We start from the raw sequence: 17,952 nt of genomic DNA on the forward strand, positions 1-17,952 counted from the left end.
TGGTGCCTTTCATCTGCTTAAGGGTTGTCCCTTCCAGTAAATACATAATTATGTCTGTTTTTTTAATGAAAGAACAAAATAAGGGGTAGAAAAAGGAATATATGTATCATTTATACTTCTAATTTATAAATCTGTTTTTAAAGATTTTCAAATCTTTAATGACCATTGATTTCATGCCTCTATGTTGTATGCCTGGAATAGATTGCTTGGATATTTGTATTTCATGACAAAAAAGTTAGTAAAAATATAGGTGCTTTTTGCATCTTTATTACACATTTTAGTAAGTTAAATGACATATGTATGAAAATATTTATTCTTATTGCCCACCTCCAGTCTGGTGCAATCATGACAGTTCTAGCTGCTGTGTGTACAAAGATGCCTGAAGCCAAACTAGCCATCATCTTTCTTCCAATGTTCACATTTACTGCTGGAAACGTATGTACTTTTTTTTTTCTTTTTCCGCTTTAACCATTTTATACTGGCTTTGTTTTATACTTTCAACCAGAAAAGAAAAGGGCTATTCTGAGCTTATACAGTACATTTATTATAACTGTGGGTGTTATCTAAAAGTGAAAGGTGCATGCTTATTCCTGCTGACAGTTCATGGAGGGACTAAATAGTATTAATTAGTAAGTGCAGTTGAGTTCTATTTTCTATTGTGAACAAAATATGGGGTTGAGATTTGCAAATCATTGCATTTTGTTTTTAAGTAGATTTTACACCGTGTCCGAACTTTTTTGTAATATGTATTTTACAAAACTGAATCTGATATTTTCACTGTGCCCACCTGCCCATTGCTGCACAACTTTTGCCTGAAATCTTCCAAACTATAGCAGATGTCCTAAGTCAGTGGTCATCAACCCTGTCCTCAGGGCCCACTAACAGGCCACGTTTTATGTATTACCTTGTGGAGATGCAGACTAGAATACTGCAATCACTGAGCAGCAAATGATATCACCTGTGATGTATTTCAGTTATCTTGCAAACCTGGCCTGTTAGTGGGTCCTGAGGACAGGGTTGATGACCACTGTCGTAAGTGATCCATTTGCTCAAATTCTGAAGAAATGTACTACTCTACTGAGGATTGACATTGCCTTTAGCACTCATACCTTATCTATTCTGGGTGCAGTTGGGGTCCAAAATTTGTAATATATTGGAGGACCTCATATTTTATGATCACCATAATAATTGGAAATTATCCTAGTAATTGCAGCTACTTTGTTTTGTATTGCTTTTTTTAAATGCATGTTTTTTTGTTGGGGTGGGGGGTAAAGTTGTGTACATGAGACATAATGTATCTGTTACAATCAAGAAGCTTTTTTATTCAGATGTTTTTGTGGCTGTTTTTTTTCAGGCTCTCAAGGCTATCCTTGCCTTAGATGCAGTTGGTCTTTGTTTGGGCTGGAAGTTTTTTGACCATGCAGCACATCTTGGTGGAGCTCTGTTTGGAATGTGAGTAGTTAACCCCCCAGTATCCCACCCCCTCTTTGCGCCTTGACATTTATTTGTTTTTTGAATCCTACAGTGTTTACTTATAACTAGTAAATTAAAAACTACTGCCCGGTCTGTTTTAGGTTTTATGCCAAACCTGTTTAAGATTCAGCTGCTCGCTGTTCCTCTGGGGCTAAAGTGACTTGGGGACTGATTTCAGTATTTCATACTGCTCATCTGACCATTGTTACTTCGTACATAGTAGGATATAGAAGTGAGCTTCTATGCTTTTTTGGTTCTTTTTCTGCTCTTGCTAAACACTTTTATGTCCAATTTTTAAAGGTAAACACCTTAAACATTTAACAAGAACTATTTAATTCAGTTAGTAGAGTGCATTTTAACTAGAACTAGTGTACATACCCAATATGTCTTAAAATTTGTTTTTCTAAACCTATAGTACAGGACAGGCTTTTTAAAATCATTATGACTGTTATATGCAGGTATCTTCAGATTATTAGATACTGACAAATGAGCTGCAGGGGCATCCCCTTTTTATAATCCCTATTGCTCCTAGCTAGTCTATAGTTTTTTGATAGTGTCTTTAGGTGTTGAACCACTTCTCTCTACTTCCAGAAACCTAACTCCTTCTTTGGCGTTACCCAAACTAGAAGATGCAGGACTGGCCTGTAATGTTTGTTGCTCTGCACTGGATCCTGCTGTGGACGCTCCTCTGGGCATGTAGTGGAGTTGGCTGCAGGATGCTTTACAGGTCCAGCTCTGTGGTCTACTTGGTGTGAAGCCCAATCTCTAAAGATCCCTGTGGGGGAATGCCCATCATGGAAGGCAAAGCCAGGAAGGGGTTATTGTCCCCTTATTCCTGCTACTGATGTGGCGAGTACAGGGCAGAGGCCTTATAAGCATTCATCCTAGGCTGCCCAGTTATTCCCCTTTGGGGTGAGGTACAAACTGCTGTCCACTCTTCCAATGGCACAGTGGCAGGTTCCATAAGGGCTCTGGTTAATGGCACTTTTTTGCTATGTGGTTATGTTGATGGAGGGTGCCTTGTGTGGCACTATTGTGCCAAGAGTGTTTTTACAGGTTTCTGGTGGCAGCAGCATTGGCAGTTGCAGCACATTTGTGGGATACAGAGCAGGCGTCTGTCTGCGACATGTGAATACTGCCTCAGGATAGGACACTGGCAGCTAACTAATCCCCCAGGGCTCCAGGTATTGGGCTGTCCCTTTGCTAAGATCTGCTGGGTAGGGTAGCCAGTCTAGGAACAGCCCTGTTATTCAGAACCCTAGTGGAAATGTCTTCCAGAAAGAGGAGGGGAGAAGGAAGCACAGCTTGGAAGGGCACGAGTTTGCCACCATCAGGTCCTGAGGACATGAGTTGTAGTCTTGATATCTTTGAATCTCTCAATAGACAAGAAGTGACAGGTGGGTCTGAGCTGCTGCAACTTTCTGATATTTTGGCTGCGGCATTCGCTGGCCTGGAAGGGTAAATTGCTGGTATGATTAGCTCTGGCACATAGTTACATAGTAGGTGAGGTTGAAAAAAGACACAAGTCCATCAAGTCCAACCTATGTGTGTGATTATATGTCAGCATTACATTGTATAACCCTGTATGTTGCGGTCGTTCAGGTGCTCTTACTACATGGTGGTAAAAAAAAAAACAGGAGAGGTCCCCTTTGCCAGACCCCCCCTTCAATAGTAGAGGAGTGGGAGCATATTGATGAAGAGGTGTAACCTGAGGAAGGACAGATGGTACAATCTATCTCATGAGGATTCTGAGCCTGAGAAAGCTCAGGGACCTTGGTTTCTCAAGCTCAGAGGATGTTAGTGCAATTCCTTTCTGAGATGGTTCGTTCTGACTTTAGGTTGCCTCCAACTCCTCCTCATCAATTAAGTGTTCCTCTTTGGTGTCTTTGTGACCAGTTCACAAGCCTTTTCCTTGAACACTCTTTAAGAGGAAATGTATGCGGAATGGGATCACCCGGATAGGGTGGGTGTTTGTGCCACCAAAAAGATTGTGTCTTCTTTATCCAATGGAGGAAATGTTCTTAAAGAGGAGTATGCCCACAGTGGACACAGTGGTGTCCTGCCTCAGTAAGAATTTGTTGTGGATAATGTCCAGGTCTTCAAAAACCTAGCTGTCAAGAGACTAGGGACACTGTTAAAAGCCTCTTTTGCTTTGGCGGGCTCTGCCACCTGCGGTGGCAGTCATGGGCATTTGCCAAAACCTAAAGGATCGCATTAAGCAGTTGGTTTAGAGGAACCCAGCACCTGTGGAGGCAGACACTAGTTGAAAGGTCAACCGTTGCCCCAGGCTTTGAGTTTTGTGGTAGATCGCCTGAAGGACACTATCCAGCAAATTTTTAATTTTGGGTCTGGTGTCTGTTTTACATGTGAAGGATTCTGTGGTTGAAGATCTGATCTGCCAGCCAAGTCAGATGCAAGATTTCAAGCCCTTTGAAGGAGTGCCCCAGCTTGGGCTCATGGGGAGGTTGCTGGCTTATTCAAGAGCTTGGCAGGAGCTGATTTCAGACAATTGGGTCCTTTCAACAGTCTCTCATGGGTTCAGGTTGGAGTTTTGGGTTCTCCCTTTTCCTTGGTTTATGAGATCAAATTTACCGGTAGATCAGCAAATGAGAGCTTCCTTCTTTCAGGCACTCGGTCAGTCACTGTTGGCAGAGATGATAATCGAGTCAGTTCCAGTGACCGAAAGATTCCTTCTTCTACTCCAATCCTTATGGTCCTTTAAAGCCGAACAGGGATGTGCTGCCGATTTTTAGACCTCAAGAGTTGGACCTGTCTATTCAGCAATAACTGAGTCATTACTTAGTGATACTAAACGCACACGGTTTAATTTACATTGTCCCTTCTATTTCTTTATGTGGATGATGACACTGGTAATTATTTTAATATAAAAGAATCGAATCGATACACAGTTGTCGCATTATCCAGCTCTTTCCTAGCCTGTCTGCAGGGAAACATAAGCAGGAGGAGCTTATAGTCCTCTGCTGCTGGTCACATGTTAAAAAATGTTTAAAAAAAACAGCCTTTGGAATGCACAGTAAAAATAAATCTCAACTGTTTTAAATTGTCATACAAATATATATTTGAAATCAAATATTTTATTTATTTTTTGTCACGCCCTTCCAGCATGTGTCTTAGAATAAGAGGTTGGTGAAGACTCCATCAATCTACATGTACTATCCCACCCCCATTGTGCTCAGCTAGTGAGTGGGCATGGAGGAATTGGGCTGTCATCTACCACTGTGTATACGCCCACATGTGTGACTCTCTAGTTGCATGGGCTGCTCAGATGTGATAGAGAGGAAATGCTCCGCATAGAAACTCGCTGAAGACTGAGCTTGTGCAGAGTACTCTGTAAAATCCATTGCTAAATTGGGGACTTGGGCAGAAGGTGGAGATGGCTAACAGCAGGATCAACCAGGTTTTTTACGGAATACAGAAAATGAATCTCAGTGACTGAGGTGGTATGAACCGCATGTAAAACAGCATTTATTGATGGCTTTTTATGATGTGGATACACACACACACACACAATAATATATATATTTTTTTTTAAGGACAAACAAGGCTTTCTTTTGATGATCTTGTCTTGCAACAACAATTTTTTTTCTTTTCACAAGACAATAAAAGGCAACAAAACTAAAATAAATGTTATTGTACATAAGCACTATTTTTAAATGTGTTAAATGTGTAAAAACATTAACAAACTAATATAAATATTAATGGTTAATTAAAACAAAATCAGCAGTAAATTGATAGTTGGAGAGAGAATAAGGAGTTAATTAGGGATGATTAGATTAAACTAAGTTAATAAGGGGTTGAACAGAGGAACAGTTTATTTACAAAAATCTTTTTTTTATTTTTTTTTTTTTATTTGTCAGGTTGCTTTAACGGACCTCATTTACAGATCTAAGTTTATATCTTTTGATCTTCAGATGAATGAACAGAATGATTTCTACACCGGAAAATCCGGGATTTATTCTCAATATGGAAAATCTGGCCCTGTGCTGGCTCCAGAGTGTGGAGTACCTGGGTCTAAACCTGGATATGGTTCAGTTGGAGGGGGTTTATTTTGCCTCCGTAAAGGGGCTTTTCTCTAAGAAATCAGGTTTTAGTGCTAAGGAGTCACGGGTCTCCTTCAGTTTGTCTTTTTATGAGACTGCTGGGGACGACAGTTGCAACAGTCAAGGCCGTTTTCATGCGCACAGTTTGAGTATCCAGTCGGAGCTAAACAGATGCAGGAAGGTTCAGTCTTTGGACTGCCAAATGTCCCTAGCTCCCAGTATGCTTCTGACATTAAACTAGTGGATAGTTCCTCAGAATCTGGAGAATCAGCGATGTGGATGTCTCGAGACTTACCTCAAGCAAACTACTGGAATTGCTTTCATTGTCACAAATGCTAATCTCAGTAGATTGCGTAACCTTTATTCAGTGAGAGCACAACATTTCCAGGCCTGCCTAACCACTTTGATCTGATCACAATATGCCTTTTAAAGAAGTTCTAGTGCTCAGCAAGTACACTGCTCATCTGGTAATGAAGAGCCAGTTTGCCATCATAATTTTATATTTTTTTACCTACTTTCTTCAGTTAAAATATCTGCCAGAACTACATGTTGTCTTTTTGAGATGAGGGGAAAAGTTCTGGTCCCCCCCCCCCCTCCAGGAGTTGTATGGAAGAAAGATGTACTCTTACCTTCTGACCTTAACGCTTTTTTGTACTGGTTCGTTTGTGCTTTCATCCATTCATTAAAGCGGTAATAAACCCAAAACAAAAAATGTCTTCTTTTATAACTTACTAATCATTAGATGTGTCTGCATCCTTTTTTTTTTTCCCCTAGTGATCTGGCCAGTAACACCCCACCTGTATCGGTGGGACACAACTCTGGGAGCATGAGCACATAAGGCACAGCAGCATTGTCAGGCTGGGGGGAGGGTAGTATTAAATGTATTAGCAGATTTAGAACCACTTGAAAATTGAAGCCAAACTCCAGCTCATACTTTATAACAGTTAAAGCAAAGAGTTTTTTTCCTTTTGGGATAAAGATTTTGCAGGAAGAAATAAAAGCTGATAATTTTATTCACCCTTGCCTGTGTTAGGTGGTTTGTATCATCCATATAAACTGATGCATTCTGCTGGAGAGTTTGCTGTGAAAAACAGCAGACTTACTGGCTGAATTACCAGATGACAATAGCCTAAAAAGCAAACCAATACAGCCATTGCATCTAAGAATTGGTAAGCTGCAATATAAGAAGTTTTGGGTTTAATACCACTTTAAGCAGCAATGGCTGTGAATTCCATATTTTAAAAAAGACTCGCCTTTCCTCTGCGTACACAGGATCATGTTCTAATGTTGAGTTTTACTTTCAATTATTGTACTTTCAATAATTACTTTCAACAGAAAAGTAAAAAGCCTTTCCTGTTGAATATAGTATCTGAATTTTATTAACCTATTCTTCAATACATTTTTACAGCTGGTATGCCTTATATGGACATGAGCTCATCTGGAAAAAGAGGGAGCCTTTTGTAAAAATGTGGCACGAGTTCCGAAACAAGCCCCCAAGGAATGGAGGAACTTGACTTTGATCAAGAACAAAAATATAATCTGTGCAGACAACAGGATGATGGCAACTTTAGCATTTTGACTTTTATTAAGACAAGTTGATAGAACTTGGTGTTTAAAATTCAGCAAATATGTCATGTATAATAAATGTCCAGTGAACATCTGTATTACAAAAAATAAGAGCATTTTGTCTAAATTATTTATTTTTTACTTATTGGAAAATTTATTATACATAAAACTGCAGGGAGCCATTTGTATTCAAGACTAACACTTTTTTTTTTGTGCCCTTGTCCTAAGCTATTTTAATTTTGTCTTGACGTTCTGTTAAAAAAAAAAAAGTTGCCCTTGTCAAGAGGGAAATATGAGGTCTGTCATTTCTGCTCTCCTCCTTTTTTAAATGTATGAGTTTCCTGGCTGTTTTTCAGACCCACCAACCTTAGTACATTAAGTTACTTAACTGGAACAAGCTACACACTTAAACGGTAAGATAATCTTTCATAAGAAAGATAACTCTTAAAAACTCTTCCTACCCTTTTCCCTAGTCCCCACTGAATCTAGCTGGTCCATTGCCAGTCACCCGCCACTCCAACCAGCTGCTATAACGGGCCATACAATCAAAATCTTAACTACACTGCCCCAGTGGGTTGTGTAGCATCATAATGCACATAATAGTGAGCAGTGATTGGTCAATTTGACATCAGTGGCCATAAGAATCTGTTGAGCATGCTTTCCTCAGAGACCTGGTGCCTGAGGAAGAGGAGATTCTCATTGGTGAGGCTAGTCACGTGGACATGTTGAGCAGTCACAGCTCGCTATTGCTTGCATTATGATTCTATACAGGTGCCAGGGCTGTGTAGGGACAATTTTGAGTGTGCAGCCCATCATAGTGACAGGTGAGGGAGTGGCATATGGGTGGGAAGGGTTTTCAGAGTTAGTTTCCCATTTCATAGTTGGTGAAGTAAAGTCAAGTAAAAAGGGCAAAATTAAAGCAAAAAGGTCAGCATGACAGCCAGGCAGCTAACATTTTCAGAAGTATTGCTCAGTAATTGCAGCCTCCATGTGTCTCTTATGACAATTCTCTTTAACAGTCAGAAACCCCAAATTAAAGACGCAAGAAGATATACAGGGATTGATTTACTAAAACTGGAGAGTGCAAAATCTGGTGCAGCTGTGTATGATAACCAGTCAGTTTCTAACTTCAGCTTGTTCAATTAAGCTTTGACAAAATAACCTGGAAGCTGATTGGTTTCTATGCAGAGCTGCACCAGATTTTTGCACTCTCCAGTTTTAGTAAATAAACCCCACAGTTTTACTAATTTTTTTTTTTTTTTCGGCAGTCAATACTTTTACTTTATAAAAATTTGAGTTTTTTCCTTTATCAAAACGAGCTACATATCCTCCTTTTCTTTTCTTTTTTTTCCCCATGAGCCTTAATTGTAATAAATGAAATTTTATGTACAAGTAATTTTGTATTTCCTTTTTTGTTTATCTGATTTTTTTATTCTGAATTTACATCCAGTCAAACTCAAAAATGTCAAACGAACATACAAAGTTGTTTTTAGTGCTTTGGTTTTTCCTATTGTCATTACATTACTTGGGTACGTTAGGCCACCCCACAATGTACGATATTCTGGTGAAAGGTAACATGGCTTTGTGGGAACACATAATCAAACCTGTCGGCAAACAAATTCCCAATAAAAGATATTGGATACCCCTTCTACTGCAGGTACTCACTGCAACAGATACTGTGTATCTCTGGCTGAAGTTATGTAGAAACTGACACTTAGGAGAGTGTCTGTCTATCTCCTGGGGGGGGGGGTTCCAGGAGATACATTCCTAAAAGGGGTGGGGGGGGGGACACCATCCATTAATCTTCAACTTATGGGGATTAATGCCACTTCTAGGAGGTTTAATGCAAAGCAAAGTGCACAGCCAGATCTAGTGACTTTACCTCTGCATGTATTGAATAAGCCTAAATTAGTTAGCATCCTCAGAAGGGTGAGGACATATCCTAGGTATCTGAGATGGACTAAGATTTTCAAGCTAGGAAATCTTGTATGACCAGCTGCTGACAGTATCGTATAGGTTCATTTCCAGGGTCTGTGCTTATGCCAGATTCAGATTTGCCATGCTCTGCATATGTCATACTACACCCCCAGATCTGAATATTCATGGCAACAGTCTCACCTGAGCTCAGTACCTCACTGAACTCCCAGATCGTAGAGTCAGAGTGACCACCCTGTATGTTGAGTAGGCTGAAGCTTCTGTTGTCTCTTGGAGGAATGTGACATTTTTCCACCGATTTCTTTATTTTAGCTCACTTCTCAATTTCTGCTGCACATTCCTTTCATATTCTTGCATTCTCTTTACTATGGACTGGCATTGTTTGTTAAAGCGGGAGTCCGGCGACCAATCTTCCTTCTTTTTTTTTTTTTTAAGGTCATTGAGACACTTTGCTAACCCTAAAATAATACTCAGTTTGGGTGTAATATTTCTGCCTCTGTTTTAGTACTGAAGAATAACATAAAAAATGTCTGGCTGTTTCCATCTTGCTTGTGGGCATGTGAAGCCCACAAGCATTGATTCCCTCGATGCGGTGAATGCTGTTCATTCACAGCTTGTTCACACGCATGATCATTGTTTCCGCACTGAATCTTGGGAAGCCTGACACTAAGCTCCCAGGAGACAGTAAATAAACACGCCTACTCCCATGGGAGGAGAGACAGGAAGTGCCACAATAAAGTACAATATAAAGGTAATTACAGCGATAAAAAAAAATTTCGTGTGGCATTTGAACATCTATGCAATTAACTGAAGGGGGTAAGATTAAGTTAAAAATTTGAGTGGAACCCCGCTTTAAATACTGTCAACACCACCTGCCACCTTCCTTAAGACTGTTCCCCAATTTTGGCAACCTTTATGACAATAGGACGAACACCAGATGTCTTGCTTGTGCCAGTGAACTCCCACAAACCTGTTTTTCGTTTTGCTTGTGCTATGCACAACATAAAATTTGATCATGGTCGTTTGACTCTGACGTTTATAGATCATCTATTGCTACAACCCCTGGCAAAAATTATGGAATCACCAGTCCCTGAGGATGTTCCTTCAGTTGTTTATTGTTGTAGAAAAAAAGCAGATCACAGACATGGCCAAAAACTAAAGGCATTTCAAATGGCAACTTTCTGGCTTTAAGAAACACTAAAAGAAATCAAGAAAAATAATTGTGGTGGCCAGTAATGCCCCGTACACACGGTCGGATTTTCCGATGGAAAATGTCCGATCGGAGCATGTTGTTGGAAATTCCGACCGTGTGTGGGCTCCATTGGACATTTTCCATCGGATTTTCCAACACACAAAGTTGGAGAGCAGGAGATAAAATTTTCCGACAACAAAATCCGTTGTCGGAAATTCGGATCGTGTGTACACAAATCCGACGGACAAAGTGCCACGCATGCTCAGAATAAATAAAGAGATGAAAGCTATTGGCCACTGCCCCGTTTATAGTCCCGACGTACATGTTTTACGTCACCGCGTTTAAAACGATCGGATTTTCCGACAACTTTGTGTGATCGTGTGTATGCAAGACAAGTTTGAGCCAACATCCGTTGGAAAAAATCCTAGGCTTTTGTTGTCGGAATGTCCGAACAAAGTCCGACCGTGTGTACGGGGCATAACAGTTAGATTTATAGAACAAGCACAGGGAATAAATGATGGAATCACTCAATTCTGAGGAAAAAATTATGGAATCACCCTGTAAATTTTCATTACAAACACTAACACCTGCATCAGATTAAATCTGCTTGTTAGTATGTAGGTAAAGAGGGTAAATCATCACGCAGTGTTGCACAAGATGTTGGTTGTTCACAGTTGGCTGTGTCTAAAACATGGACCAAATACAAACAACATGAGAAGGTGGTTAAAGGCAAGCATACTGGTAGACCAAGGAAGACATCAAAGCGTCAAGACAGAAAACTTAAAGCAATATGCCTTGAAAACAGAAAATGTACAACAAAACAAATGAACAAATGGGAGGAAACTGGAGTCAACATCTGTGACCGAACTGTAAGAAACCGCCTAAAGGAAATGGGATTTACATACAGAAAAGCTAAAAGAAAGCCATCTCTAACACCTAAACACAAAAAAACAAGGTTACAATGGGCTAAGGAAAGGCAATCGTGGACTGTGGATGATTGGATGAAAGTCATATTCAGTGATGAATCTTGAATCTGCATTGGGCAAGGTGATGATGCTGGAACTTTTGTTTGGTGCTGTTCCAATGAGATTTATGCAGACGACTGTCTGAAGAAAACATGCAAATTTCCACAGTCAATTATGATATGGGGCTGCATGTCAGGTAAAGGCACTGGGGAGATGGCTGTCATTAAATCTTCAATAAATGCACAGGTTTACATTGAAATTTTGGACACTTTTCTTATCCCATCTATTGAAAGGATGTTTGGGGATGATGAAATAATTTATCAAGATGATAATGCATCTTGCCATAGAGCAAAAACTGTGAAAAAAATTCCTTGAAGAAAGACACATAAGGTCAATGTCATGGCCTGCAAACAGTCCGGATCTCAATCCAATTGAAAATCTGTGTGGAAGTTAAAGAAAATGGTCCATGACAAGGCTCCAACCTGCAAAGATGATTTGGCAACAGCAATCAGAGAAGGCTGGAGCCAGATTGATGAAGAGTACTGTTTATCACTCATTAAGTCAATGCCTCAGAGACTGCAAGCAGTTATAAAAGCCAGAGGTGGTGCAACAAAGTACTAGTGATGTGTTGGAGTGTTTTGTTTTTCATGATTCCATAATTTTTTCCTCAGAGTTGAGTGATTCCATAATTTATTCCCTGTGCTTGTTCTATGAATCTAACTGTTACTGGCCACCACTAGGGATGAGCTTCGTGTTCGAGTCGAACCCATGGTTGACTCGAACATCGTCTGAATTGCGAACGACATGGGCCGTTCGCGACAAATTCGTGTGGCGCGTCACGGCCCATAATTCACTGCGGCATCGCAGTGCATTGCTGGCTGATGATTGGCCAAGCATGCACTATGACCCGCATGCTTGGCCAATCACAGCGCCGTCTGAACAGAGAGCTGTAATTGGCCAAAGCCAAGGAGGCTTTGGCCAATTATGGCTCGGGATTTAGCACACGCCCCACACTATATAAGGCCGCCTGCATGGCGGCCCTGTGTAGTGTGTGTTCCGGCGTTCATAGATAGAGAGAGAGACAGTGTCATTTGATTTGAGTTAGATAGATTAGGCAGAACAGTCAGTCAGTTAGCTGCACTTACAGTGTATTGTGTATATATATATATATATATATGCATCCCAGGTGTTGCTTACAGCTACCTGAAGAAAATTGCTGGTGTTCTTTTGATCCTATTAGTACCACAGTCAGGCAGCTAGACTATTTACAGTTAGTGCAGTGCGTCCTGCTCACAGTGTTCAGCTAAACCTAGAAGTTAGTGCGGTGCGTCCTGCTCAGTGTTCAGCTAAAACTACAAGTTAGTGGGGTACGTCCACCTCACAGTGTTCAGCTAAACCTAGAAGGTAGTGCGGTGCGTCCTGCTCAGTGTTCAGCTAAAACTACAAGTTAGTGCGGTGCGTCCACCTCACAGTGTTCAGCTAAACCTAGAAGTTAGTGCGGTGCGTCCTGCTCACAGTGTTAAGCTAAAACTACAAGTTAGTGCTGTGCGTCCTCCTCACAGTGTTCAGCTAAACCTACAAGTTAGCGTAGTGAGACCTCTGCACAGTGTTCATCTAAAGCTACAAGTTAGTGCAGTGTGTCCTGCTCAGTGTTCAGCTAGATCCGTTCCTGTTATCTTCTTACTGACAGGCAGGCTTGTCTTGTTACAGTATTTACAGCTACCTGAAGAAAATTGCTGGTGTTCTTTTGATCCTATTAGTACCACAGTCAGGCAGCTAGACTATTTACAGTTAGTGGGGTGCGTCCTGCTCACAGTGTTCAGCTAAACCTACAAGTTAGTGGGGTGCGTCCACCTCCACAGTGTTCAGCTAAACCTACAAGTTAGTGCGGTGCGTCCTGCTCACAGTTTACAGCTAAAACTACAAGTTAGTGCTGTACGTCCTGTTCAGTGTTCAGCTAAAACTACAAGTTATTGCGGTGCGTCTACCTCACAGTGTTCAGCTAAACCTAGAAGTTAGTGCGGTGCGTCCTGCTCACAGTGTACAGCTAAAACTACAAGTTAGTGCTGTGCGTCCTCCTCACAGTGTCCAGCTAAACCTACAAGTTATTTTTTTGCGAGCTCTGCACAGTGTTCAGCTAAAGCTACCTGTAGAAGGTTGGTGGTGTTCTCATACTACAGGCAGGCAGTTGATTTTGCTAGCTGCAGTATCAGTGCATATATATCCCAGCTTAGTGCAGCTACAGGCCATTAGTATGTCTGGAAGGCCAAGAAGGAGAGGCAGACAGTCACAAGCCAGTAAGAGAGGGCAAGCAGGCTCTGTGTCTAGTGCTGGTCGTGGAGACGGTGCATCCTCATCAGCACGTGGCCGTGGGACACGCTTGGCCTTTTTTTCGGCAGCTGGCCGTGTTGAGCCGCAACATGCGGAAGACTTGGTCGAGTGGATGACCAAGCCGTCCTCATCCTCTCTCACCCATGCCCAGGGTACTTTGGCAAAGCAGCGGCCTCTTCCCTTGGCTCAATGTCATCAGTGACTCCTTCCCTAGCCCCACCATGTCCTCCTGAGGAGTCCCTCGAACTGTTTGACCACAGTGTTGGGTACATGCTCCAGGAGGATGCCCAGCGTTTGGAAGGCTCTGATGATGATACTGAGCTCGATGAAGGCAGTAACGTGAGCACGGACAGAGGGGGTGCCCAAGAAGGACAGCAATCTGGCAGTCATGCTCCCCCTGCTGCAGCATACTGCCAGGTTTGCTCCAGTGATGAGGAGGGAGGGGATGATGAGGTCACTGACTCAACGTGGGTGCCTGATAGGAGAGAGGAGGAGGAGGAGGAGGCACATCACCAACAAGGCAGGATGCCCTCCAGGGGCCAGCCTAAGGGCAGCACCTTGACTGCATCACACCCCAAAGCTCCACATGTGCAGGGCGCTGCAGTCTCTGCGCGTTATTCAAAAAGTTCTTTGGTGTGGGCCTTTTTTGAGACGAGTGCATCAGATCGCACCACTGCTATTTGCAACATATGTCTCAAGCGTATATCTCGCGTGGCCAAAACATCTCCCGCTTGGGTACCACATGCTTGACCAGACATATGTTGACCTGCCATGCAGTTCGTTGGCAAGCGTATCTAAAAGACCCACACCAAAGAACAAAGAGGGACCTCTCCTTGCTCCTCATCAGCTGAGATCTCCAACCCCACTATACCTTCAGTCCTCTCTGAGACCTGCACTGTGTGTCACAGCCAAGTACTTGTGGGCAATCTGCTTTTGGTACACCAACGTCAGATTGTACCAGGCAAATTTCCCTGCCCCAGCTGCTGCACCGCCGAAAGAAGTTTGCTCCCAGCCATCCACATGCCCAGTGGTTGAATGCTAGCTTGGCAAAATTGCTAGCACTTCAACTGCTGCCTTTTCAGTTGGTAGACTCTGCCCCCTTCCCTGAGTTTGTGGAATGTGCGGTTCCTCAGTGGCAGGTACCCAAACGCCACTTTTTCTCACGGAAGGCAATTCCGGCTCTCTACCGGCATGTGGAAGGCAATGTCCATGCCTCGCTGGACAGGGCGGTCAGCGGTAAGGTGCATATTACCGCTGACTCATGGTCCAGCAGGCATGGACAGGGATGTTACCTAAGTTTCACGGCGCATTGGGTGACTGCTGGCAGCTGGGAAGGATGCAGGACAAGGTGCAGTAGTGTTGGAGGTTGTTCCGCTACCACGCCTCCAAAATGCTAATGATTGTGACACACCTCTCTCCTCCACCCCCTCCTCTTCTTCTTCCTCCATGGCCTCTTCCTGTGCTTTGTCCTCGGAACCAGCGGTGCTCCGTAGCCGTTCAAGGGGCTACGCAAGTATGCAGGCCAAAAGATGCCATGCGGTGCTTGAGCTGGTGTGCTTGGGGGACAGGAGCCACACTGGGGCAGAGGTTCTGTCAGCTCTGCAGGGGCAGGTTCAGAGGTGGTTGACGCCACGCCAACTTAAGGCAGGAATGGTGGTTTGTGACAATGGCACCAACCTCCTCTCTGCCCTCCGACAGGGACAAATGACCCATGTGCCCTGTGTTTGGCTCACGTCCTTAACTTGGTGGTGCAGCGGTTCTTGGGCAGGTACCCGGGCTTACAGGATGTCCTGAGGCAGGCCAGGAAAGTCTGTGTGCATTTCCACCAGTCATATAATGCCAGTGCTCGGCTGATGGACCTCCCAAAAGGAGTTTAACCTGCCCAAGAACCGCCTAATCTGTGACATGCCCACCAGGTGGAACTCAACGTTGGCCATGCTGCAGCGGCTGCACACGCAGCAGAGGGCCATCAATGAGTACCTGTGCGACTATGGCACCAGGACAGGGTCAGGGGAGCTTGTTTTTCTTTTCCCCACGCCAGTGGGCCATGATCAGGAATGCATGCACTGTCCTGTCACCATTTGAGGAGGCCACGAGGATGGTGAGCAGTGACAGTGCATGCATCAGTGACACTGTCCACCTGTTGGAGCACACGCTGCATGGAATAATGGACAGGGCACTTGAGGCAGAACAGAGGCAGGAAGAGGAGGACTTCCTAGCTCTCAAGGCCCCCTTTATCCAGACAGTGTTCCTGCATGCCCGCCGATCACACAGAAAGAGGAGGAGGAGGAAGATTGTGTCAGTATGGAGGTGGAGCCTGGCACTCAGCATCAGCAGCAGTCTTTAAGGGATCAGTCCCAAGAAACACATGGACTTGTACGTGGCTGGGAGGAGGTGGCTGCGGACCATGTCGTCCTTAGTGACCCAGAGGACTCCGGACCGAATGCCTCAGCAAACCTACGCTGCGTGGCCTCCCTGATCCTGCAAAGCCTGCGTAAGGATCCTCGTATTTGTGGTATCAAGGAGAAAGGACCAATACTGGCTGGCAACCCTCCTTGATCCACGTTACAAGGGTAAGGTTGCGGACCTTATCTTGCCATCGCAGAGGGAGCAGAGGATGAAACATCTTCGGGAGGCCTTGCAGAAAGGTCTGTGCAACGCGTTCCCAGAGACTGGGAGGTTACAAACTCCTGTTTCTGGACAACGTGTTGCTGAGGCTTCGGTCAGTCAAAGAAGGAGCGGTGGAGAAGGTGGCTGTCTGACCGAAGCGTTCAGACAATTCTTTTGGTCCGCAGCCCCAAGGTATGATCGGTTCCAGCAACCATCGCCAGCGTCTGTTTTACATGGTGCAGGAATACCTAGCGGCAAGATCTGACTTGGACACCTTTCCCACTGAAAATCCTCTGGGTTACTGGGTCTTGAGGATGGATCACTGGCCAGAGCTTGCACAGTATGCAATTGAGCTACTGGCCTGTCCTGCATCCAGCGTTCTTTCGGAACGCACATTCAGTACTGCTGGAGGCTTTGTAACCGATCACAAGGTGCGTCTGTCCACCGACTCGGTTGATCGACTGACCTTCATAAAAATGAATCAGTCTTGGATCACCACCAGCTACCAAGCACCTGATGCTGATGTAACCGAATAATTTTTTTTGAAATCTCAGATCCCTTCAAAGACTGCCTATGCTGATGCTGAGTGACTATCCCTGAGTAATTATCCTCTTCCTCCTCAATCATCACGCTGATAGCTTGTAAGAACATTTTTGGTTCTGGGCGCCACCACAAGTGCCTAAGGCCCAATTTTTCAGCCCCTGTTTAACAGGGGCGTGTAATTACAATTTTTGATGCAATACTTTGCAGCAGGGCTCGTTTCTGCGTTACAACTAGAGTATCTGTGAGGGGTTGCAGTGTTGTGGCACCAGCACCAGTGCCTAAGGCCCAATTTTTCAGCCCCTGTTTAACAGGGGCCTGTAATTACAATTTTTGATGCAATACTTTGCAGCAGGGCTCATTTCTGCGTTCCAACTAGAGTATCTGTGAGGGGTTGCAGTGTTGTGGCACCAGTGCCTAAGGCCCAATTTTTCAGCCCCTGTTTAACAGGGGCCTGTAATTACAATTTTTTATGCAATACTTTGCATCAGGGCTCATTTCTGCGTTCCGACTAGAGTATCTGTGAGGGGTTGCAGTGTTGTGGCACCAGCACCAGTGCCTAGGGCCTAATTTTTCAGCCCCTGTTCAACAGGGGCATGTAATTACAATTCTTGATCTAATTTTTCACAGCAGGGCCCATTTCTGCACCTACCAAGAGCGAGTGAGGACTTACAGTGTTGTGGCACCACCACCACCAAAGGCCCAATTTTTCTGCCCTTGTTCAACAGGGGCATGTAATTACAATTCTTGATCTAATATTTCACAGCAGGGCCCTGTGAGGGCTTACAGTGTTGTGGCCACAACAACACCTAAGGCCCAAATTTCTGCTGAGTATATAGGGCAGGCCCCTACTTTCAAACATCTAACTTACAAACGACTCCTACTTGCAAACGGAAGGAGACAACAGGAAGTGAGATGAAATCTACCCCTAGGAAGGGAAAGTTGCCATTCGAAATGCCTTTAGTTTTTGGCCATGTCTGTGATCTGCTTTTTTTCTACAACAATAAACAACTGAAGGAACATCCTCAGGGACTGGTGATTCCATAATTTTTGCCAGGGGTTGTATTCTACCCCTTTGCTACTTATGTTCTTGCCTCTATTCTTTTTGGCTCTTTTTGGAGTGGTGTTTGTTTCACTATAAATATTTCCTTTCCTAGATGATACCCTGTTCCAACTAAGGGTGTTGAGCTAGGCCTTGGTTATCGAAGCAGGCCATAGGAATTCGTGTGTATATGTGTATGTATGTATATATTATATATATGTGTGTGTGTATATAATA

The 17,952-nt window shown here is 43.5% G+C and overlaps 1 protein-coding gene across 1 annotated transcript in view; it reads left to right on the top strand.

The window, feature by feature from the left end:
- The window catches only part of PARL (presenilin associated rhomboid like), a 66,960-nt gene extending 58,464 nt beyond the window's left edge, over positions 1-8,496 (top strand). Inside the window, exons 9-11 of the mRNA XM_073615958.1 lie at positions 334-435; positions 1,355-1,452; positions 6,943-8,496. Coding sequence (XP_073472059.1) covers positions 334-435; positions 1,355-1,452; positions 6,943-7,048 — 306 coding nt within the window. The 3' untranslated portion in view covers positions 7,049-8,496. The remainder of the gene's footprint in view (positions 1-333; positions 436-1,354; positions 1,453-6,942) is intronic.
- The last annotated feature ends 9,456 nt before the right edge of the window (positions 8,497-17,952 follow it).

Source organism: Aquarana catesbeiana, linkage group LG02 (genome assembly GCF_042186555.1).
Source record: "Aquarana catesbeiana isolate 2022-GZ linkage group LG02, ASM4218655v1, whole genome shotgun sequence".
Classification (NCBI taxonomy): domain Eukaryota; kingdom Metazoa; phylum Chordata; class Amphibia; order Anura; family Ranidae; genus Aquarana; species Aquarana catesbeiana.